The sequence below is a fragment of the Colletotrichum acutatum genome, assembly GCF_030867785.1.
Source record: "Colletotrichum acutatum strain CBS 112980 chromosome Unknown BDZ83scaffold_37, whole genome shotgun sequence".
NCBI lineage: Eukaryota > Fungi > Ascomycota > Sordariomycetes > Glomerellales > Glomerellaceae > Colletotrichum > Colletotrichum acutatum.
In genome coordinates, this window is record NW_026849031.1 from 189595 (window position 1) to 213343 (window position 23749).

General features: G+C 55.8%; 8 protein-coding genes and 1 non-coding gene across 9 annotated transcripts; 6 read left to right on the forward strand and 3 right to left on the reverse strand.

The window, feature by feature from the left end:
- Window positions 1-4140: 4140 nt before the first annotated feature.
- BDZ83DRAFT_575580 (fungal-specific transcription factor domain-containing protein) lies at window positions 4141-7219 on the forward strand (the record flags this gene model as incomplete). Its single annotated transcript, XM_060504828.1, has 3 exons — window positions 4141-4504; window positions 4586-6996; window positions 7076-7219. 3 exons carry the CDS (start codon window positions 4141-4143, stop codon window positions 7217-7219), a joined length of 2919 nt encoding a protein of 972 aa, XP_060365950.1.
- Window positions 7220-8050: 831 nt separating this feature from the next.
- On the reverse strand, window positions 8051-8131 carry BDZ83DRAFT_t128. Its single transcript has one exon. It is a non-coding gene; the product is annotated as a tRNA-Gly (tRNA).
- On the forward strand, window positions 8080-8372 carry BDZ83DRAFT_618038 (uncharacterized protein; the record flags this gene model as incomplete). The annotated part of the gene is made up of 1 exon (XM_060508054.1): window positions 8080-8372. The coding sequence occupies exon 1, from the start codon at window positions 8095-8097 to the stop codon at window positions 8368-8370; it is 276 nt and encodes a 91-aa protein (XP_060365951.1). The 5' UTR covers window positions 8080-8094.
- A 1967-nt stretch (window positions 8373-10339) lies between these two features.
- On the forward strand, window positions 10340-13412 carry BDZ83DRAFT_279104 (fungal-specific transcription factor domain-containing protein). The gene is made up of 5 exons (XM_060502119.1): window positions 10340-11058; window positions 11437-11519; window positions 11588-12205; window positions 12276-12385; window positions 12440-13412. Exons 1-5 carry the CDS (start codon window positions 10657-10659, stop codon window positions 13243-13245), a joined length of 2019 nt encoding a protein of 672 aa, XP_060365952.1. The 5' UTR covers window positions 10340-10656; the 3' UTR covers window positions 13246-13412.
- Window positions 13413-14606, forward strand: BDZ83DRAFT_279105 (uncharacterized protein). The gene has a single exon (XM_060502120.1). It carries the CDS (start codon window positions 13579-13581, stop codon window positions 14476-14478), a length of 900 nt encoding a protein of 299 aa, XP_060365953.1. The 5' UTR covers window positions 13413-13578; the 3' UTR covers window positions 14479-14606.
- Window positions 14607-15645: 1039 nt separating this feature from the next.
- BDZ83DRAFT_718866 (uncharacterized protein) lies at window positions 15646-18120 on the forward strand (the record flags this gene model as incomplete). The annotated part of the gene is made up of 5 exons (XM_060512119.1): window positions 15646-15730; window positions 15800-15870; window positions 15922-16741; window positions 16763-17259; window positions 17587-18120. 5 exons carry the CDS (start codon window positions 15646-15648, stop codon window positions 18118-18120), a joined length of 2007 nt encoding a protein of 668 aa, XP_060365954.1.
- Window positions 18121-18763: 643 nt separating this feature from the next.
- BDZ83DRAFT_718867 (uncharacterized protein) lies at window positions 18764-19984 on the reverse strand (the record flags this gene model as incomplete). Its single annotated transcript, XM_060512120.1, has 1 exon — window positions 18764-19984. The coding sequence occupies one exon, from the start codon at window positions 19982-19984 to the stop codon at window positions 18764-18766; it is 1221 nt and encodes a 406-aa protein (XP_060365955.1).
- A 718-nt stretch (window positions 19985-20702) lies between these two features.
- On the reverse strand, window positions 20703-21437 carry BDZ83DRAFT_669428 (uncharacterized protein; the record flags this gene model as incomplete). The annotated part of the gene is made up of 1 exon (XM_060511114.1): window positions 20703-21437. A coding segment is annotated over exon 1 (261 nt), but the record flags the coding sequence as incomplete, so codon positions are not given.
- Window positions 21438-22193: 756 nt separating this feature from the next.
- BDZ83DRAFT_279277 (uncharacterized protein) lies at window positions 22194-23107 on the forward strand. Its single transcript, XM_060502121.1, has one exon. The coding sequence runs from the start codon at window positions 22343-22345 to the stop codon at window positions 23000-23002; it is 660 nt and encodes a 219-aa protein (XP_060365957.1). The 5' UTR covers window positions 22194-22342; the 3' UTR covers window positions 23003-23107.
- Window positions 23108-23749: the final 642 nt, after the last annotated feature.

Consider the following 23749-nt stretch of genomic DNA (forward strand, 5'->3'; position numbering starts at 1 on the left):
ACGGGGCGTTGTCGTTGCGAGCCTTGGATTGAGAAGGCTCTGACAGGCAGTGGTGAGTGTCGTACTTGCGCAGACAACCAGAGTGTAGGGAGTATCGTTGTCTCTCCACGGTCGAACAACGCAAGCCGATCGACTTGATGCAAAGAGACCACAACCACCAACAGCTTGGTGATGAATGTGGCGTTGGGTTTGATGATCTTGCCGGAGGGATGGGGTTGTTAAGGGTACGTTGTGGCTGTGGCAGCGTTAGCGGTATAGATGGTCCTAGTTTACCTTGGAGGGGACATGCTAGCTAGCGAAGGGATGCACCTTCCTTTCTAATCCCCAGAGTTTGTCGACGCGTGCCTAAGAAGCTTCTTCTTAGAAGGAAGACTTGACGGAACTTGGGAGGGGGCTAATAAGAGAGTTTGCCCAAAGTTGCTGTCAGGGGAAGGACTGCCACATGTTGTTCTTCACACACACGCGCCGCCGAAGAGCATGAGCATCAAGGGGTAGAAGGCAATCTCCGTCTTTAATGAAGCTTGATACAATCTTTGAGTCTTAAGATGCAGACTGTAGACTTCATCTGAAGAGCTCTGAAGGATCATCCTGAAGACTACGAATACAAAGTGACATATTCAACAACGACAACTTGACCTTGAATGCAGGAAAGAAGACATTGGGCAGGCTCTCGGAGTGGGCCCTCCGCGTGACTGAGAGCACTCAAATTGACTCGGTGTCATCCAAGTACCTCTCCTCCCACTAACCTCCATCTCTACTCCTCCATCTTGACGGAATACTCCTCATCCTATCCTCTCCTCCTCCCATGTCCCTTGCACACCTCATCGTCGGGTTCTTCTTCTCCCAACTCTTCTTCTACCGCACAGACCCCTGCTATGCGTCCTTCGTCTGAACGGGGTTTGTACTGCCATGTACCGACAGCTCCAGCACAACCCACCAGCACCGAGCACCTGCATCAGAAACCTGGAGAGTGCAGACTGGGGAAACGAGACAACTCATCTACAGTGAACGCAGTAGAGGTTGCATATGTGGCGCGGCTCGACAGATGACGGATAGCGATGTCGTCCCGGACAGAAGAAACGGCGAGAGGCTGCAGAACCACCCGTAAACGCCACCCTTCCAGAGGTCCGCTTCCGCCTAGTGTTGGCTCTAATCTGTGCGCCATTGTCATCACGGCAAAAGATTCTCTCTCCTCCGTAGACGCCAACCAAAAAGGTCTTTCCCCCCATGTCCTTGGCTCCCGTTTGGGCAATTTCCATCAAAGTATCCAACGAGAATCCGGGGCTTTCGACAGGGACGTCGTCCCCTTGGCCTGCGCGCGCTCTTTCGAGCGAAGGATTTCGTCTTGATCCCATCGCAAGCTTGGATCAGGATAGTGAGCATGACAATGCCATCAGTTGACCCTTCCACCACACAAGGGCATGTCCACTGTATGACTTGCCGCTCGAGGCTGGGCACTTTCCAGTGTCGCCATTTGGGATGATACGACCAGCAAAAAGTAGCAAAAGTCCATCTACGCTTGGTTCAGATGTTGGAAAGGAAGCTCGACTCCGTCACCACGTCTATAGAAAGCATAACGGAAGGCACATATAGCGCCTCAAAGCTAGACGACCGACGAGTAGCTCCGAAATGGCCGGACCTTTTTCACGTCTGCCGTTTCCATCGTAGCAGCGAACAACGCCACACAATTCAGTACATATATCGGCACTTGGCTATACATAGGGATGAGAAAGCAAGCCGCTAAGACTGACGGTCGGCGGGAAAGCCAAAGCCCTACAAGTCACGCTAGAGAGAGGCTGCGTGGCCGTCGCTGTACCGGACCAACGAGACCGGGCAGCGGACGGAAGAGGTATGAGATTCCAACAACGGCGGTGCGTCTGCTACTCGACTGCACTCAGACCGAACGAGAACCTGAACGAGCAAAGAAAGCCTTCCGCCAAGCCGAATGGCATTATTGGCCGGGGTGGCACAGTCCAGCGACCCAAGCTTGTTGCTCCCAACCCGCTTTGGGGCCGCGCCGGTGGAGGTCTGGAGACGAGCCTGAAGACTGGAGAAAGCGAGCGAGACTCAGGCTTTCAAGAGACGATTCCCCATCTTCTTTCTCCCACCTCCTCGTTTACCCCCAGGGCCCAAAATGTGCCGCGCAAACACCCCCGCCCTCTTCGCTACTTCGTACGGAGTACAGCTACCACACCACGCTATCTTCGGCCGACGTCCTAACCCAAGCAACACTGACTGCCATGTTGTGACTAGGTATTTGTCCCGAGGCAGGCCAAAAACAAAGCCGAGCAAGACCATGGAAGCAGTGGGGATCCTGTCCCGGTGGGGAGGAAAAGGTTTGATGACAGTCCATGCCGTCTTGTCACCGCCATGTCATGCCTTGATCCTTCCAGAAGAATGGACCGAAAACGCGATCATCACACTCACCGGGCTGGCTTTAAACTTCACCTTCTTCTGCTATTGTTGATCAACCAACCGAACCCAATGCTGAGCCACACACTCTCTCTCATACAACCCCGTCGCTCCAAACCAGGACGAGATGATCCATCCTAGGGAGAAGGAGGATGGACCATGGATGGGATGAGCCCGTCGTTCTAGACCGGCGCAGCATCTTTGGGGCATGTGGCCCTGTTCCTCACCCAAAGATGCTCATTGATTCTCCACATCCACACCCGTAAATGGCCGCCCGTCGCCAGTTTTCCTCTCGATGCCGTTCGTTGCTCCTCACCTTACCATCGCCCATCGTCGAGCCATCACCCCTGTTCCCCTCATTGTAACCCTGCCCCGTCCTCGCATGCTATTATGTACAAGCGTCCCATATAATATAGCTAAGCCCGAGGAACCACAAAGTCACCATTTCGCTTCTTCCCCCCCTTCGAGAACCTTACCTGACGCGCCGTTGGTACGTCTGTACGTCTGTCTGTACATGCGCATGCGCTGCCGCTGAGCATCCTATTCTCAGTTTTAATTTTCTTCTTGAATCATTCGCGCGTGTCTCGTACATACATCCATCCTCTCGCTGCTTCTGCGGCCGCCGCCCTGTCTGTCACCAGCCGTCCTCCTCCACACCTTTCGCCCCTTTATCCCGCCGTTCACAGTATCCTACCAATGTAAATGCGATGGTCCACGTTATCATACAGCAAGCGGACCAGCTAAACTGAGCAGTAACTCAACAGCTTGAACAGCATTCACATTCTATCAAGCCATCTCTACATACTTGCCAAGCTTCGAGCGCAGGCCATCCGTCGGAGAGAGCCAAAGTGGACATCGAGAACTTGAAGGGAGGAGAGCTCCGAGCCAGACCACCGAAACGAAAATCAACATCGAATACAACGCGGCGATACAGATTCGGAATAACCACTGTTTTTGAGCTTCCGAATTGCCTTGATATTACCACCTCGCATTTGGATATACCAACCAATTGTTCAAGATAATCTTCGCGCCGCAGCACAAAACTCGAGACACGGAACGCAACCATACGACTGAATTATTTGGAACTCCTCCCATTACGGCAACGACCGACATTCATAAATTTCACGGGTTGATATCCAAGGGGTGAGTTAACTTGGGTCTCGGTTCCAATATTCCACTTTCACAGAAAGCTCTCCTTCGCTCAATCATCTTCTGCGCCGCACTCCTTCAAGCACCCTGTCGCTTGTCCCGTCTTCCTTACCCTGTCACCCAAGCCGTCTGTACATCAACCCCGCCATGATTGTCGTTGCTCTTTGCTGCGCCGTTCTCCAACGACGTTGCAGATCTTACGCCCACCACTTGTTCTCAGTTTAGCTCATATTACTATACCCCATGCCCATCCTACTTCTCCATCCCGCCCCCTTTTACGCCCCCAACTGTCTCAAATGGCCAACAACACCGCTGACTGAAGCAGAAGTCACCTTGTGTTATTGAAAGCTCGCATATCATCTATTGCTTGCCCCAGTCTGAGGGGGCAACATCGCCGAAGCTGGTTGACATAACTCATCCGACGATTTCGAATCCTTCCAGTCGCCCACCTCGCAATCGTATTCTCGTCCCTATCTGCATGAGACAAGGCAGATAGTTGCTCGTTGTTCGAGTAACACTTTCACCATTCAGCCACTACATCGCCAACAGCGGGCTTGGTCCCAGCACGAAGAAGACAAGATGCTGTCCAACCCGCTCCACCGCTTTTCGCCATACCATGGCATGCAGTCCAGCACCCTCTTCTCCAACGCCCACCATGTTCCAAACGGCCATGCCCACCCGAATGGTCTTGACCCCCTCGCGCCGAGCTCACACTATGCGCTGCAACAGATCCAGCAGCAAGTTGGGGGAGTCCACAGCCCGCACCTCGTGCGAGCAGGCCCTCAGTCGACAAAACACCGTCAACACCCATACAGCGGTGGACCCGCGGGTCGTTCTTCTAGCACATCCGGTCCCGTTCGTAGAAGAATCAGTCGGGCCTGTGATCAGTGCAACCAGCTGCGTACAAAGTGCGATGGGCAGCATCCCTGTGCCCACTGCGTAGGTAAGAAAGAATCAGTTGAATAGATGATCGGCGTGGCGCGGGGGAGTTGGGCTGGAGTAGACTGACTGACATGTTTTTCAGAATTCGGATTGGGCTGTGAGTACATCCGCGAGAGGAAGAAGAGAGGCAAAGCGTCACGAAAAGACCTTGCCGCGCAAGCTGCCGCACAAGCAGGGACGACAGGCACAGAACAAGGCCCAAAATCGCCTTCCGACGACAATGGGCAGCCTTCGGAGCAATCCGAGTCCAACAACGCCAAGGCAGCACCATCACTAGCCACGACGACTTCTCAACACGGCCACATCGGCAAGGCCATGGATGAGCTCAGCGAGGACGCCATGCATCAAAGCCAAAGAAATGGCTCGCTAGATAGCATAGGAGACATGGTCAGCCACCAAGCCCACCTGGCAGCGCATCATGGGATGGACAGAGATCAACTCGGAAGCCCAACAACCATGGATCTCAACGGCTACGGGGGCGTCCACGGAGGATACGATAGGCAAGGCCTGGGCGCACACATAATGCCAGGACCGGCCAACGCAGCGTACGGTCCAAATCAGGGCGGCATATCAGCATATCCCGACATACCGTATCCCATGCAGACCCAGAGCCCAACGGCATATACCAATGGCGCGCCATTCCGGATCGCAGCCAGCCCGATCAGCGTATACCCTCTCGGTGGTGAGCCGACGTCTCCAGGGTGGATATCCATGTCCTCTCCGCCGGCGGCGCAATATCAGTCTCACATGCCTCCAAGCAGCTACGGCCACCACGGTCAACAACAACTACGATACCCGGTCCTGCATCCTCTGATGCCCCATCTTGGAAACCTCATCCCGGCGGCTCTGGCATGCGACTTGATCGACCTCTACTTCGCATCCTCGTCCTCGGCACAAATGCACCCAATGTCGCCATACGTCTTGGGCTTCGTCTTCCGCAAGAGGTCTTTCCTCCACCCCAGCAAACCGAGGCGCTGCCAGCCGGCTCTGTTAGCCAGCATACTCTGGGTGGCGGCCCAGACAAGCGATGCACCCTTCCTGACCAGCGTCCCCTCAGCACGGGGCAAGATCTGTCAGAGGCTGCTGGAGCTGACCGTCAGCCTGCTTAAGCCGCTCATTCATACACCTTCAGGAGACACATCGCCAGTGACTAGCCCCGCCATCGATGGCGTAGCACTTGGCGGGCTCGGCGTTGCGCTTCCCGGATCCATCAGCATGGACGCACTGACGGGGGAATCTGGCCCATTCGGAGCCGCCGGCACCCTCGACGACGTGATTACCTACATCCACCTCGCGACAGTAGTCTCCGCGAGCGAGTACAAGGGCGCGAGCCTGCGGTGGTGGAACGCGGCCTGGTCCTTGGCCAGAGAGCTGAAGCTCGGCCGTGAACTGCCGCCGACCCCTCTTTCCATGAACCAAAGCAACGGGCACGACGGGGACGGCGTAGAGGGCGAGATCGAAGATGATATAGCAGGCAGCGGGCACCCGGGCGTCATCACGGAGGAAGAACGAGAGGAGCGCCGAAGGATATGGTGGCTCACGTACATCGTCGACCGCCATCTAGCGCTATGCTATAACAGGCCCCTATTCCTCCTCGACCTTGAGTGTGCCGGTCTGCTGCAGCCAATGGACGACACGGCGTGGCAGAATGGCGAGTTCCGACCCGCGCACACCACGACAGACCCTAGCCTTGGAGCAGACGCCTCAACCGGTGCCGGCGGCGTATCAAGCGGCCGTGTGCGCGGTCCGCACTTTGAGTGTACTGGGCACAGCATATTCGGTTACTTCCTCCCGCTGATGACGATTCTGGGCGAGATCGTAGACCTCCATCACGCCAGAAACCACCCGCGGTTCGGTGTGGGATTCCGTTCGGCTCGCGAGTGGGATGATCAAGCGAGCGAGATCACGCGTCATCTCGAGGCTTATGAGAAGAGCCTCGGGCGCTTCGAGCAGCTTCACCTCACGCGGGTTAACAACATTAACCTCGATGATAACGGCGACGTAGTAGTTAACCCGGAGAGCGGCAGTGTAGACCACGGTCCGATTGCCGACATTGGCACACCCTCCGTCCACTCCGTCCACACAACCGCCTCTTCATCCCTCAACCGCATGACGGAGAGCGACATCCAGACCAAGATCGTCATGGCGTACGGTACGCACGTGATGCATGTGTTGCACATTCTGCTCGCGGGCAAATGGGACCCCATCAACCTCATCGACGACAACGACCTCTGGATTTCGTCGCAGGGGTTCATCACGGCGACCGGCCACGCTGTCTCGGCGGCCGAGGCTATCAGCCACATTCTCGAGTTCGACCCGGGCTTGGAGTTCATGCCGTTCTTCTTCGGTATCTACTTGCTCCAGGGGTCGTTTTTGCTGCTTCTCATCGCGGATAAGTTGCAGCTTGAGGCGTCGCCTAGTGTTGTCAAGGCGTGTGAGACGATTGTCCGCGCGCATGAGGCCTGCGTTGTGACGTTGAATACAGAGTACCAGGTGAGCTTCTTTCTCTCTCTCCCCCACGTCTTCTCTCTGCCCAAGAGACTTGGATGCTAACTATATTTTCCCATCGTAGCGCAACTTTAGCAAGGTTATGCGGAGTGCTCTGGCGCAGGTCAGGGGTCGGGTGCCGGAGGATCTCCACGAGCAGCACCAGCGTCGCCGGGAGCTGCTTGCTTTGTACCGGTGGACCGGCGATGGTACGGGGCTTGCGCTCTGAGTTTCGGTTGGATCTTCGCCAGCGCGTCATTGCGCATTTGGCATTTGGGGAGTATGGGAACATGGCGGAAGGGTTTATGGTAGATGAGAATACGGCCTTTGGGATGTCAAAAGTAATGTGGGACGACAGACGGACGAATGGGTGTGCTGGGAAAAGGTGTTTAAGTTTCTTAAGGGACTGGAGTGAAGGGAAAGGCCAAGGGCAGGGGAAAGGAAACCCACCATTTGTTACAAGTTTTGTTCTGAAAAGGTGTCCTGCGGCTTCAGTTGTTCTATACCTTGAGTTGATTATTGGAGTTCTCTGGCTTTGCTGTATTGATTTATTCTTTGGTGTTTTGGTGGAAACCAGTGGATCGGGTATAAACAATGTACCAGACAGGCCTCGCTCGAGGTTTCTCCCAGGCCTTGGGGAACGGATAGAGACTTGATGAAGGAGGAGTTGAGTAGAAAGAAAATCTGCCTCCTCTTGGATGATGCTTGTGACCTTTGTGAGGCTCAGTTGCACTGCGACATCTCAAGCTCAACCTACAGAAGATGTACGGTTCGGACCAACGTTAGAAAATGAGGAATGTTAAATGTTTCTTCACGGTCAGAATTAATTGACATTAGTTGGTAGTGATGCCATCTCTGCAAACTCATGACGTATATTAAAGGATATGAGTATATGAGTGAAGCATACATAGGGGCCTCTGTAATCATCACATACGTAAGGTGACGATACGCCCACCACTCACCCAGTTCGACAACCCCAATGCCGAAAATGCAAAGAAGGAGGCAAAAGAGGAAACAGAGTGGCCATATAAGGTCAAAACTGTGAAAATCGCAAAAGAAATGCGTCGAGGGGGAATCGAACCCCCGGCTCCCCGACGCTGCTGGATGGCAACGGAGAATTTTACCACTAAACCATCGACGCGGGTTGTGATGGGATACCATTTTTGGCTGACCGCAGGCTCATACAGCGCGCGGGATAGGAGCGCGCCTGAAAGTGTGTGCCCGCTCCTCTGTGGGCTGTCTGGTTTGCAGGGGGGTCGCGTACCCGAAAAGCCGGCAGGCGATATCGGCGGTTCTCTGGGGTCATGGCGCAATTCGCAGGAGAGCCGAGGTGGATGTCGTCTGAAGCCTCAGTGTGGTCTTTTGCCCGTCAGTTTGTGAGCCTGGGACGCAGACAAGGCTGAGAAGAAGGGGTCTCATAGGGAAGCTTTGCCCCTCGAGACGAGGTCGATGTTGAAAAGGGTTTCTGGTAGACAGTTGGGGGCGCTTTCTTGGTTGCATTGGTGACGTCGATGTTCGGGTAGAAGTGCGAGGGCGCAGATGCAGATGGGGGAGAGAGGGAAAATCTCCACTGGCAGCAGGGGAGCTCGCGGCAGGCAAAAGAAGCAGTGAACCCGTGCAGTTGCGAGAGAGAAGACGCATGAGGATGGGTCTATTGGATGCTGCATTTTGTTCTCGTTCACCTTTTGATCCATTCGGTCAATCATATTGGCGTGTTGGATAAGACATTATGGTGTTCTAGCAGGACAGGTAAAGTCACACGTTCTGAAGAAAGAACGATGAGCTTATCCCATGCCGCGAATGGTGTCTGCATCTAGTGTACGCAGTGCCTGTGTCTGGCCAGTTCTCTCTTCCTCTCACTCCCACACACGAAGAAGCAGGTGAAGAGGGTTTCAATTCTTGGAGAACAATATTCTTGAGCCTGCTTTCAACAACGGATCTACGGATATACAGGATATTTCAGAAATGTCAAGGGTTCGTTCGAGTGATCCAGGTTCTGGGACTGTTTGCATGGTGGAAGGGTGGAATGGTGGCACTCGGGGAGGCTTTCCCGGCGATTCTGACCTGGGTTTCTGGGGCCCGAGACAAGACAAGCCTTTTTGTCCCCCCGGCGTGGTTTAGTGCTGATGTGCCCACCGCTGTAGCATGTCATGGGGGAGCCCATGAGGTGGGTGTGGGAGGGATTGAGTGGTTGAGTTGCTTGACTGGATCAAAAGGAACCCCAGCCATCATTGAATCATCAAAGCAGGCAAAGCAAGAGCAAGCCTTGCGCCGTTGACCGGCCGGCAGTTGGTTTCGGGGACTTGGCCTAATTATTGGATGGATGGATGGGCTTCCAAGAGGAGGGTTTGCTGTATTCGTACACAGGTCTTGCTGTATGGTCGTGAACCATGGAGTACTCATGTGAGGTAGGTATGTGAGTATGCGGATCCGGATCCTCACCTCGGTGTCTTCCCGCTCAACGTTTTTATCAGATCCGATGGTAGGCGGATGATAGAGAGGCAAAGGGTAACCTGGAAGATGGGACGGCTGGGGGTTGCATTGCCCGTTGCAATGATCAAGGGGCTGGCGGGCGCGTTGATGCTGCGCGTACTCGTTCTTTGCCCCTTCGATCGCGGATTTCCCTCCGTGAGTGAATGCTTGGTCATCCATCGTGTTGGATCATGGAATCTGAGAACCGGTGCCAGGTAACGGAACTGGTTCAACATTGCTAGGCAGGCTTTACGTTGATGAAGTTGTTGATTCTGTTGGAACTTTGGTTGCTCAATCTCATGACCTGGATTAGCTCGTCGGATACCTAGTGAACGGCGTTTCCCCTCTTTTCTTCGAGTGCCCTTGTTCATTTGTTGGAGAGAGAAAGAGAGAGAGAGACAGAGAGAAAGAGAGCGAGACGTTCCGCCGTGTCGCTCCCGGCCAAGTCCCCCAGTCCCGGCCAGGCTGAGGGTCCCAGAGAGTTTCCCCCCCCATCCCCAATTCCCGCCGCGTTCCGCACGTTCTCTCCCTTTCCCTTTTGTTTCCCTCCTTATTCCCATCGCAATCTCCCCCCTTCGTTGTGTGTGTGACGCCGCCGCCGCACCGCATTTCACACTGCCTCTATCACCTGTTTATTCCCAGCGCAACACCGCGCAAACACACACACATCCCTCCGGCTTTTTGAGCACCGGCGACACCGATACCGACACGGATCAAACTACTATACTTTCCCCGGGAAACTTTGCGCAAAGCCCGCCGCCGTCGCCGTGCCGCGCTGCTCACCCACTCTACGTCCGTCCTCCGCTTCTTGAAAATCTTGGCCTTTATTCCCGGCGGAAACGGAGGCACCGCATTGGAAGTTGCCAACCAACCCGGCCGGTTGCGACGTCCGGGCAATCTGATTGTTCGAATCGGTCACAGTGTCTAATTATCCCGTAAACTCTCTTGCTACGCTCCGCCCGGACAGTCAACCGCCGGCTCAATTGAGCTTCTTCCCGTGAAGCATCGCTGTGGGCGTGCCCAGACGGCGGAAACGGGACCAGTCAAGCTCAACTTGATTCCCCTTCACTCATCTTCGCGCCGCCATTGACAATCGGCATCAAATTGGTCTTGGCGTTGGCCGCTCATCTAACCGCGTAACTCAATCGTTTCTCTACTCATTGGACTCATTCAATTGAGACGCGCGCCACAATCATGGCGCCTAAAAACCATCTCCCACATCCCCAGCCGCAACCCTTCACGCCGAGCTCGGCCTCAACAGCCTACGCATCGCCAGTACCAGAACACGGGCGTCTACCATCACTCACTCACCCACAAAACGGAGGAGCCGCTGCGACAGTAGCAGCACTCTCACCGACGGCATCAGCGGCATCGGGACCGTCATACTCGACGCCCGTCGCGCGGCAGCAAACGGCGACGCCCAAAAGCTACGGCAACGGCAACGGCAACGGAACTCATCACCAGCACCCGGATGAGAGCGTCGACGGTAACTCGGCTAGCCCCGATGACGGCGGCGACAAGGGCCCTGCGAGGAAGAAGCAGAAGCGTAATAAGCCTACGTTGTCGTGCTTTGAGTGTGTTGAGCGCAAGACAAAGGTTGGTTATATCAATTTAATTTCTGTCCATCCTTTTGCTATCTGTGCTTCATGCCTTTCTCTGGGTTCTTCCCTTTTTTTCATCTTATTTGATTTCTCATCGTTGCGTGCTTATTACCCCCACACTGAACTACACTGTTGGTTCGAGCGTACCAATGCGACTCAAGTTCAATGTCATATCCCAAGTGGTGGTTTTGATCTCTGGGCACATGATGCTACTCGCATGACGCGGAAATACGATATTCGATGTTCTCAGGCTTGGTACATGGCATGCATACGATGTAGGGCTCTTCGAATTATGCCGTTGCTCTCAAGGTGAAAGCAGCAAGTCATCAAAGCCCGCCAAGTCATACCGACATTCATACTAACACGCACGCAGTGTGACCGAGGCCGACCCAACTGCCTAGCATGTATCAAACGTCAAACGGAATGCCAATATGCAGCCGTGGCCACGATACTGGAGTAAGTACACTCACACAACTTTCGAGACTGTTGTCGAGACTCTCGAAACATTACTAACAAAAGCGCAGAGAAACAACAAGATCCCTCGCCAACGGCCGCCGCATGACGAAACCCCCGAAACCAAAAGGACCAGGCGACATATCCACAATCCCAAACGTAGCGGACAGAGGCCTCATCGAAGGCCGCGGCTTCACCTCCCGCGGCTCCGTCGGCTCCGTCGCCTTCTCCTCCTCCACGGGCCTCCTCTCCAACGTGCCCTACTCCCTCCCCACGGCCAGCAACGTCTTTGGCATCGGCTCCGAGCACCCTTTTGCCAACTACTGGACCTGCGAGGGCGGCCTGCCCGAGGTCATCTCCGTCCTGCCCGAAAAAGTTCAGGCCGACATTTTGCTCGCGCAGTACTTTGAGTGCGTCGACCCTGTCTACCCCATGATCCACCGGCAGACCTTCTACGCCGACTATGAGCACTTTTGGAGCCTCAGCGCCGAGGAGAAGAACCGCGTCGATGCGGCGTTTGTGGGGCTCATCTTTGTGATGCTGGCGCTGGGCACGCAGTTTGTGACGTCGAGTTCGCCGAACGATGCGAAGCAGACGGCGGAGTTTTATGCCTCGGCGAGTAATCAGGCGCTGCGCATGTTTTCTTATCTGAGTGCTGCTTCTTTGCGCTCCATACAGTCCATGGTGCTGTAAGTGACCCCTTTTTCAGGCGAAGTCTGTATTCAGCAGCCTTGAGACCGTTGATACTGACCAGACCAGGTTGACGTATTTCCTGATCAACGACAACCACGCCTCGGATGGGTGGGCGTTTGCCGGCATCCTCATCCGCCAAGCCTACGCCATGGGTCTACACCGCGACCCCAATATTGGTATGATATCTACATCATCTACTGAAAAGCATCGTCAACTAACATCAAAAACAGTAACCCCCGACGCCCCCATCTTTGAAAAGCAACAACGCCGCAAACTCTGGCAAGCCGTCCTCCTCCAAGACACCTTCCTCACAGTCCTCCTCTCCCTCCCCCCGTCCGCAACCCACACCGACGTCTCCGTCGAAGACCTCGTCGACGACGGCTCCGCCATCGCCTCCTCGGACCCGACAGACATCGCCTACATCCGCGGCTCCTGGACCCTCGCCAACCTCGTCCAAGAAACAATCTGCTCCCCGCGCTCCCTAGATCTGCCCATCTGCGCCACCGTCCGCCACAAGTCAAAACTCATCGCCGACTTCCGCTGCGTGTACCGTTCGTTTCCCGACGTTTTCCGGTCGTGGGACGCAGAGAGCCTCGCGAGCCTCGCGCGGACGAATAAGCGCGTCGTGAGGCAGACGCTGTTTTTGACGAGTAATTATCACCACAACATTATGCTCGTGTACGCGTCCGAGAGCGCAGAGTGTCCTTCCAATACAAGGGGCACGCTCGAGGCGGCGCACGAGGCGATCACGTCGTTCTTCTTGCTGTTTGACATCTTTGAGCTCGAGGCAAGGGTGTGGTGGGTTTTCAACCACCGCGCGTTCCTCGAGGCGCTCTGTATTGGGAGCGTGCTGCGGGAGATGGGCAAGGACCCTGTTGCGGCGGAGGAGGCGGATCGGGATCCGCTGTTCCAGAGGGCTAGGAGTGATATTGGTGAGTTATTCGACCCCCTCATTCTCTCTTTTTCTCTCTTTTCTACTATAATTCTGTACTTTTCTATTCTCTCACTTTTAGGCTTCACGTCCGGTGTGTGCTAACAAACACGATGCAGCAAAAATGATCAAGATCATGGTGTTGATGGGCGAAGGCGAGCAGGGGTCCGATGTCGCGCGGGCCCGTGTGCAAGTGTTGAAGGACCTCTTGCCACCCTTGTAAGACGTCGTTACCGATATTATTGCTTGTTCATGCTCTCTGGATTGCGGCGGGGTTTGTTCTATCTGTCAATCCAGGGGGCAGAATTGTAGAGTCGCGATTGTTTCGCAGATCACTTGTTTCCCTGGTGGGGCAAGAGAGTCTGAGAGCCATGTTACATACATGCAACTCTTATTGCGTAGTAGTTGACGCGTGGAGGGGTGGGAGTCTCAACTGCAATGTTTGTTTATTGGGTGGTCAGTGATGCAAAGCTTGAGCCTCGAGGAGTTGCATGGTCTTTGTCCATGTATGTTTTGTTTTCTGTTTGTTGGTTCGTCTCGCATATCCACCTCTCTTGCCGGTACTGTTTCCGTAGGTTAAACCATTTGGGCTTTGGCAGTCTACGGCGGGGCGAGAAGGGGCCAGCCGGGGAGAAGGGAGGAAAGGGGGCGTTTGTCCGTCTGTCTGTGTTCTTGACTTTACAAGGTACGGACGGGTATTCCCACATTCAGGCGTTCTCACGGGACATGCTTGTATGTTTACGATGGAAAGAGACTACCTTAGTGTATTGCTTAATCATAGGCGAACGAGCCTTCTTTCTTCTTCATCAGGTCCTTTTTCTCCCCCTTCTCTCTGCATTGGGTCTGGTCTCGTCTTTGGCCCCCCCGAACCTTCTCATCGTACCACATGTTCCACGCCGTCGTCGTTTAAAGGTGGGTGGCCTCGTGGCCATCGATTTGGCTATTAGTCGAGCAAGACCCGCGCGCCCACGGCGGCAACGAGGACTGAGAGTCTGTGACATGCCAAAATGGGTCGGCTGTATGCGCATGGCCACCCATTTCCGTTCATTCTGGGTGGCATGGATGCAAATAGCTCCACCCGGTCGTGGAACCGAGGGGCCGAAAATAATCAAACAAACCCAAGGCAAAGGACCAGAAGCGGCGTGGCCGTCCAGGAAGTCGGGAGCAAAAATGCGCGTCCAGCAGAGGTGCAGCAGTGCCGGATTCCCATGGGTTCATCACTTCATCGCCTCGACGGTGGAGACCCCGTCGCCTCGGAAGACTAGCGCCGCCCCCCACGTTCCGGTGCTTAGCCCGTGGTTCGGGATCCACCCGACTCTGCGGTTTGCCCAGCAGTGAGAACACCAGGGACCAACAACAGTCGCCAGTCGCTCGGCAAACGGGATACCTACTGCAGCAGTCTCTGCACATTCTGACAGTCTAGGTGTCTAGCTGCAGCGTATCTGTAAGGTAGTCAGCAGGGCGGCAACATCATATACCACTTGGTACTAGTGTTGTCTTCGGTCGACAAGAAACAGGAGGAGAAATAATTCCCAGGGCCATCGCATCAACCCCACCAGTCCGATGCTTAGCTAACATGCGCAGTTTCCCATTGGTTGTATGAGAGAGTGGATCCCGGCGCGGGACTGGCAGTTCGGAGTGCACGAGCCAAGTAGCGAGTACGTACCGGAGGAAAATCGAGGGACTCGTCAGCTCATCGACGCTGATTGGCCACCACCGGTCCAGCGGCGCCGAGAGGATTGCGCAGCTCACGCAGCCCCAATCTACGCAGCGCAGGTTGGCAAGTGCGAATGTCCCTGAATGGTGCCCACTTGCCTCCTTTGCTGTGAGTGTCAGTGTACCTTGGGGGAAGGAAGGGACTGCGCGTCCCTCGACACTGCCTCTCTCCTTCCCTGGGTGCGTTTGTTTCCATCTTTTGCCATCCTTCAAGTTTCACTCTCTCTCTTTTCTCATTCCTTCCTCGCCCATCTCAGTTCATCACTTTTCATTCTTAGTGGAAAGTGTGAATACCTTCCACTCGTTCTTTTTTCATACACTTGTTTCGTTTCCACCAAGGGGCGGGTGTGTAAGTGTATGAGTGTGTGAGAGAGTGTGAGTGTGAGACATCATCGACGGTGTAAGACGACTGGACTAGCAGCAAATAAGTTGGCACACCGAACCAACGCACACCATCAGCCAATACACGACTCGACGACTTACATATCTACTACGTACACCTACCCAGGCAGCCATTTATCACCTTACCCTGCCGTTCACTCTCCGTCATTCCTTTACCCTTCACTCCTCGTCAACCCGACCTAACCTAACTCAACTCAACTCATCACAACAACAAGAGGACGATTGGCGACAAGGATCCATTCAGTCCAGGCAGAGGGATTTCTCAAATACGAACAATTGGGGGTTTGTAACCTACTTGGACGAGCAAGGGGTTGACGACCGTTGAGTCTCAACGAGGGTAAACCTCAAATCCCATCCAACAACCAAACATCCTCCAAACCGCCCATCATGCGTGGCTTGGCGCAGGCTCTCCTGCTCGCGCCGGCCCTCGTCGGCGCTGCTCCCTCCAAGATTGGTATGGAAAAGGCCGCCGGTATGTTTTCTCCCCTCATCTCCCATCCCGCAGTCTCATCGTCATTTCATCATGACTAATATCCTTCAGATGCCTCCCCATCAACCTTTGTCACCTTTGACATCCCACCGGGCTTCAACGAGGACCAGACCAAGCCCTACGTAAGTTCATCCCCTGATCATCCAAAGCATCTCAAACCTAACATAACGCAGACCCTCCACTTGGAAGTCCTCGAGGCACCTTCCCCATGCGCCTACCCTAACATCAAGATAAACGACAATGCTCTCTCCCAGGGTGGCCACACCCTCGGCCGTGGCACCTTTGCCGGCGACCATGACGGCTCAACCTTCATCGCCTCCTGGTCCGCAACCTGCGCCGGCGACGAGCAGCTCCTCCGCTTCACCCTCGAGTCCCTCTCCGGCCGCACCCTCGCCTCCGACCTCGCCTTCGTCGCCCGCTTCCGCCAGACCGCGCCCGCAGCCATCATCGAGGTCGCCGGCAATGTTCGCACTTCCGACGTCCACCCGCCTCCGCCCTCCCAGACGCTCCCCGAGTTTGAGGGACACCCTCCCCGCCCGGGTGACGACGAGGATGGACTCCTCGAGGATCCTCCTTTCCCCCCGCCTCCTCACCACCATGTTGGCAACCACCCGGACAACCATCCCGGCGAGCAGGGACAGCGTCCTCCTCACCACCGCCCCGGCCACGACGACGACCATCGCCGCCCTCACCACCCCGAGGAGCACCCTGAGCTCGACGAAAAGGTCCTGGCAGAGCTCGACGACCTCGAGTGTATGCGCCACCAGCTCCACGCCTTGAAGCACGCCATCCACGAGAAGGAATCCCGCCTCGCCCAAGACCACGGCATCTTCCCTCCCAGCCACCGCGGCTTCCGCTCCTGCGACTCCTTGAAGTGCGTAATCGACACCCTTATGCACCGCGTTCGCGGCGGTGGTGGCCCCGGCTTCCACGGCAAGGGCCGTCACCCGGGAGGCAGAAGAGAAGGCCATCACCACGGCCGTCGTCCCCACGGTCCTCCCCCTTCGTGCCCAGGCTTCCCCTTCCCCGGGCACGGCGGCAACCACACCAAGGGCAACCATACCGAGCCCCCGCCACCTGGCCACCCTCCTCCGGGCTTCTGCCACTGCCTGCCGCCCCCTCCCGATGGACCTCCCGATGGACCCCCCGAGGATGCCCCTGAGCCGCCCCCGAGAGGACCTCACCACGGCCCTCCTCCCCCGCCGTTCGACGAGCCTCCTCATGGACCTCCTCACGACCACCACGGCCCGCCGCCGCCTCCTCCCCCTCCTCCCTTTGACGGACCTCACGGACACCACGGTGGTCCTCCTCCTCCTCCTCCCCCGCCTCCTCATGATGGGCCCGGCTCCCACGGCCACCACGGTCCTCCTCCCCCTCCCTTCGATGGCCCTCACAATGGCGGTCCTCCCGGTCCCCCCGGCCCTCCGCCCCCGGGGCCCCCTCCCGACTTTGAGCATGAACACCCCCTTGACCACGAAGGCGACCACCGCGGCCCTCACGGCCACCACGGCGTAAGTCTAGCCCCTTTCTCCCCTCTTCACAAGACCAGCCAAGACTAACACTCCCAAAAGCCCCCGGGTTTCCCTCCTCCCCCAGGCCCTCACGGCGGCCCACACGGAGGCCCCCATGGACCTCCCCACGGGCCCCCTCATCTCCCCCTCCCCGCCAAGATCTCCGTCGCGGTCCTCCTCTTCATCGGAATCCTAGCCCTCCTCCGCGCCGGCATCCTCTCCCGCTCCTCCTCTAGATCCTCCCGCCACAGCGAATCCCGCGCAGAGCGCCGCGAGCGCAAGAACTCCCGCCGCGCCCTCCGCCGCGACTACCGCGAAGCCCGCAAGGAAGCCTTCAAGGCCACCCTCACAGACTTCTGGTCCCGCATGTTCACCACCGCCGGCAACCCCGGAGAAGACGAGGAGAAGCAGGCGTTCATGGACAGCCGTCCCTCCATTTCCGAGTCTGAGAGGGATTTCGAGACGATGGAGAGCATGACGGATGAGATTACCGAGTTCCGGAACGCTGCTACCCTCGTGTCGGAGATGGTTGCTGCTGAGGAGCGGAGGCAGAGGATGAGGGAGCAGGATCAGCAGCAGCAGCAGCAGCAACAGATGCCGTGCCACCACCAGCACCAGCGCCACATCGTGCCCTCCCACTTCCAGCGCCCCGCCATCATCACCCCGCCCAGCCCGACCACCGCCTTCGCAGAGTACATGGGCGACGACGTGCTCCCCGCCTACGACGAGCACGCCGCGCCCTCCGTGATCGTCTCGGATGGGTTCAGCAGCTACACCCCCGGTTCCAGTGACTATACCCCCAGCGCGGGGTCGGATACGGCGTCCAACATTGATGATGTCCTGGGAGAGACCAAGAACTAGACTCAGATAAATTAGTCTTATCCTTTGCTATGTAGAGAAGGAGAGGGGATGTACATGGAGTGTAGTGAAAAGAGAGTTGGTTTTTTTTTTGAGTATAAACAACATTGATATTTAGTAGAGATATCCCGCATCTATATCACATCTTTTTTTTTTCTCTTACGCGTTTTGTTCGTGTTGGTCTGCTATGTATATATTATCTAGGTGGTCGGCGTTTGTTGGCCCGCAGGCTAAACAGGAGCAGTGTCGTGGTATGTTTGCATGTGTGGCTAGCTATACATATCGCAGCCGAAAGATGAAGCGATTAATCATGATAATCTGATTCGAACACATCAAGTATTGGACCACTGGTGCAAAGTAGTAGAATAACCACTGAGCGAAATTCATGCCACCATCCCAAAGTCCATGGCCGTTGAAATTCGCTTGTGGTAAAGAGTGAGAAAGGAAACGAGAGGTTTCGCGTGGAGGTTATTGGATGTAAATGCGTAGGATGCGCAATCTGCGGGTGAGTTTAGAAGTTGCTGTGACTGCGATGTTCGTTCTGCCTGGTTCAACGTGTATGACAAGCACATTACGGACGTTTCTTAGAGTCCATGGCGGAGACGAAACCTACATCTTGGTAGTATTCCTACGTCTTGTACCCACGTCAACCGAAGATGAACTCCCGGTAATTCTTTCCTATGCGATCCACCCCCTCCTGTAGCGTCCACGCTTTAATCTCGCACACCTTTCTGTACATCTCTTCTAGTCTAGCATCCATCTCCTCGCCGGCAATGTGTAAATCACTCTCGACCAGGATGCTATTGTCGGGACACGCCAGGAGAACCTCAGCAATCTTATCGGCGCCAGCTTTGGTGCCCAGGTTGATGGCCGAAGAAAAGGAAAAGAACATGCGCGCTGGTACGGCTGGGTTAGTATACTGCTTCAGCATCTCAGCAGGTCCAGAGTACGAATGGAGACATATCCGCGGGGGGTAGGGTCTCGACGGGACGTCCTTCCTGCCAAACTCATCCTCTTCAAGCTCGTCACCGGAATCAAAGTCTTCGGCTCCCTCGGCAACGAGACGACGCTTCTTTTTGCTGACAACCTCCTTCTCATGACCCTTCCAAAGCGAGGATAGGGTATCATGGAGGACACCGTGAGCTTGGACGCCGTGGACACTCACAGGACGGCCAAGCTCACCGGCGAGAGCCAGCTGAGCTTTCAGCACGGCAACCTGGTGGGGCATCTTGACATGTTGAGGCGCCAAACGACGCCCCTCGCGACCACCTGGAGTAAGGGCCTGGTCACGAGAGGACTCGTCGGCGTCCGTCCGTCCCTGGGGCAGGCGAAAGGCCTTGTCGAGACCAACCTCACCGACTAGAGCCAGGGGATGATGTTGGAGGCGGGCCCGGGTATCGGCTAAATAGGCCGACAAAGAACGCGGGGTGGGCAGGGCGTCGAGAAAGTCGGGGTCTTCGGGGGCGGGGGCTAGCACGGCCTGGTAATGGTGCTTCTTTGCGTCGGGCTGGCCCTCGTGGTACGTCCTCTCAGCCTCGGGCACGGTGTCATCGAACAGCTGGTAGGAGAACCATGGATGCCAGCCAAAGGAGGGAATCAGATGGCCCTGAGACAGCTCGTACTTTGATCGCACGCCGTGGGACGCAGCAACCTCAGCAACGAGGGCCTGGTCTTGGCTCCGGGTGGCCATGACAGTTAGGGTCGAGGCGCGCATACTGGGTATAGCCTCGATGGTGGACATGGTGTCCGTGGGGTGGCAATGAGCATCGTAAATGCCAGATTCCCAGGGGAAGGGGTCTGATGGAGTCGAGACAGAGGTGACGGCAGTGGAGCGGGTAAGCTCCTCACCGTCGTGTTGGCCACACATGCTGGTGTTTGACTGGCGGATGGTCGGTGCTTGGCCTGGTCTGGAGCTGTGTATTGTGTCCGTACCTGGGGGAAGCGGGAGAAACGATGATCGCCTGGCCTCAAACAGAGAAGACGGTTGTGGCTCTGAGGAGAGGTAAAACACGATAGGGAGATAGTTTGACTATCGCTATCTCCAACCGTTGACTGCACCCCGGAACCTTCCAATATCTTTGGCCGTCTTGCAGAGGCAAACGAGTGGGCGGAAACGGGACGGCTAGAACTATGGGATTGGGTGACGGTTGCAAGCAGGGACCGCGGTGCGCTGGGACGGTCTTGGACGGCGGCGGAGGGGTTGCGAATACGACGGGGTCTCTAAGCGTGGACAAATACCTCGAGGCACGTTCAGGGCGTAGGTAGGGAGACGGCGGTGGTGAAAGAGAATGCTGACTGAGGTGCCGGAGATGGATACCCGTCGACTAACAAGTGCAAAGGGCCGCAGAAAGGCTGCCACACTGGCGCAAATGTGATGATGTGTGGTGATGTGATATTTTTGGAGTGGAGCATCTCGATGTTATCGACATGAAAGGGCGCGATGATGCTGTGGCAGTGACAAGCAGAAACGCGGGGCAGCTCTGAGCCTCTGAGCCTCTGAGAGTAGGCAGATCTGGAACGGGCAATTAGTGGGGCCATTGAGGAATGATGTCAAGGGCAGGAGCGACCCGATGGAACATGGGCTCTGCGACTTCCATTTCCATTTCCATTTCTATTGGATTACTTGAAGTTTTGGAAGGAACGACGGGAAACGGACGGGGACGGCCAGGGAAAGGAAGGGACCGGGAGGGGGCGGGACTGGCAAGTACCTTCATGTGTGACACGGAAAGAGCGCGGATGGAAAGGAAGGAGCTTGGTAAGGCAGGAAGGAGACACTCGAGACCCTTGCTGCGTCGAGCTTCCCAAATCCCAAGGCGCCTCATCATCATCCTCTTCATCCTCTTCATCGCCTCGTCCAAACTTTTCCTCAATCAGAAGAAGAGCGTCACTGCCACCGTGACATCTTGCGAAGATGCCCTACCTATCATGAAAACAGGCCCCAGTCTCTGTGTCGTCTCTCTCTCGAATGTCATGCCGCAGCCAAACACCACGTCGGTCGGTATCTTCGGCGTTTAGTGCATGCACCAGCTGCAGAAACGCACAACACAGACACAGCCACCCTAGGTACAACGACGACACCCTCCATGCCCGTCGAATCCTCACCGGCAAACCCAAGCTGGCGAATCACATAAAACCAATACACCTCCACGGCTTCCTATCGCCAGAGAGACCTCCAAGTCCCATCGTCCGCTTGTCAGTCTATCGGGTCTAGGGCTGCGTCTAGGTCTGCACCTAGGACAATGAGAACTCTACCGGTTGCATCGCCGTGCCTCGACCCCTTCGCGGTCTGCGCTCGTTGGCCGTCACAAGCTTGTTCGGGGAGCTTTGGCTTCTGACGATCGCCATGCCTGTTTCTGCTGTGGCGTCTGCCTTTATACCAATAGCGCTGCCTAAAAATCGCCCAAGTGAAGCATGGGCCATGGGAAACTCGCAAAGAATGCTACCGACTACCTACGGAGTACACTGACACTTTCTCCCCCCAGACAACTGCCAATGGTTGTGCTGGTCTGGTCTGGGGTAGATGGACCGATTGCACAACCAAGACATCCCACATGCACCCCGGGATTTTCATCCAGCTATCCGGGCTGTGACTGGAGAAACCATTTGCTCGATGTTGATATCGCGGGGAAACCAAGAGCATCTTACCCGCCCGTCCAGGGCCAACCCGGTACGGCAGACGGCAGTTATGGCCATGGCTCGTCTCCCAAAGTTCGCCATGCCGAGCGTTTCGCCCTTGCTAGGGATCTTCGCTGTGTTGGCTTACCGTTGACAAGATCGGTCCAATCTTTGCGGCTCATACCCAACCGTGGTACAACTGTGGTCTGCTGCATACACATTTGCTACCCCGGCACGCCTGGAGGCAAGCTTACCATATCTGAGGACGGCCTGGCCGCCCAGAGAACGCTAAACCATTACACACATAATTAACGTTACCTCGACGGCACGCAAAAGCTACATTTCTCGAGCCATTCTGCCCCTCCTTGCCCGTTGCTCGTCGCTGTCGAGCTCTGACTGGCAACGTCCTTGTGTTCTGGACTTGCAGGGTCTACAGTTCGGGATACCTACGGTACTCCCCCCTGCACTTTCCCCAGACCTTCTATACAACGCTGACCCTGACCCTGGCACGCCTTGAGTCTGGAGATGCGGAGACGCGGCGGTCGGTTTCGGACAACAAGCGGACTCATCTCACCGAAACGGACCTCTTATCTTTCTGCCTACCAACCACATGGCGGACTTGCATTCATCATCACCGACCGATGTCGTGTTTGGCGACGCTGATAGCGACATAATGCCTGTTCGTGGACACGCACAATGTCCGCCCATCCCAAGTCCGGAACGCACGTTTGCTGTCTTTCGTCACTCTCCCATGAAAACCAGGGCGCATTACTTGGACATTGGCTCGCAGGCAAAGGATTCCGACATCCGGAGGCGCATAAGTCAAGACGCTGATTCACCCAGCAAACTCTGTTTTCCTCCTCCTCCTCCTCTCCACAGCCGTTTCTGTCAGTCAGAAACACGTCGCTCTTCACATGGAAAAAAAGACACCGTCCAGGAACTGCAAACTCTGTCCCCTCATCCGCCGTCCCAGCGGGATTTGATTCGAACAGCGTTCAATATTGGACGACCTGAACTATCCAGGCTCGGAAAGCGATGCCCCTGTGGAATACGAAAGAGAGCCCAGAGGCTCTACGACAACGAAGTAGGTGTTGTTCGAATTCTCTTCTTGCCGGAGCCCACATACATGGCGGGCAGAAAAACTCTCCTGGAACTCGAAAGCTCGAGCGCACCAAGATGGGCCAGTCACCACAAAATCTACTCGCATTCCATCATCAGCCAAGTTACTGGCTACGGGTGTAGTCTCCCCTCGAGACCATGTAGCTTGTGATAGGTAGTCCACCTCTCGGCTTCTCCAGTTTTTTTTCTTTCACTCTGATAAGGTAGCGTTACACTGCATCGAACGCCCCCCCTCGGACAAGAAGGGCAAGGAGACCAAGGACAAGGGCAGAAGAAGACAAGGGCGGTGCTAGTGCTTTGCCGCTAGCTTCCGGCATGTGAAAGAGACCAAACAAAGTCTCGATCCGACAGCGACTGCACCCCTACTCTGTACTGCGTCTCTTTTCGCTTTCTCTCCGGTGTGGTTCAGACCCCCCTCCGTGCTGCCACACCCCAGAGAGCCACCAACCTCTAGGTTTGAAGGCTCGCTCCCGGCTCCCCTTCGTCTCATCCCAATTCTCTCGAGCATACCTCTCCCGTCCGCCATGTCTCTGAAGTTTTGACTCTAGGTGTGCACCAAATCTTCCTACACAATACCTGACATTCCGTCGCCGCATCATACAAAACCGCCAGGTTTCCATCCCCACAGCTTTTCCCGGTCTCCCCCCCTTCGTTTCTGTTCCCAAGTGTTGAAGGAGCGGGAATCGTCGACAGTGGGCTGGGTATTACAACGTGATCGAACGATCGGACCGCCGAACGAACGACAGTGACCGGATCGTACGACTCAGTCACCGGGACTTACTGGTCAAACCCGGAACCACCCTTTTGCTTCAGCGAGAGATAAACCACGCACCGGCCAATTTTCCAGGAAGCTGAGGAGATGTTGTGAGGGAGGGACTTCTCGAGATATCGATCATCA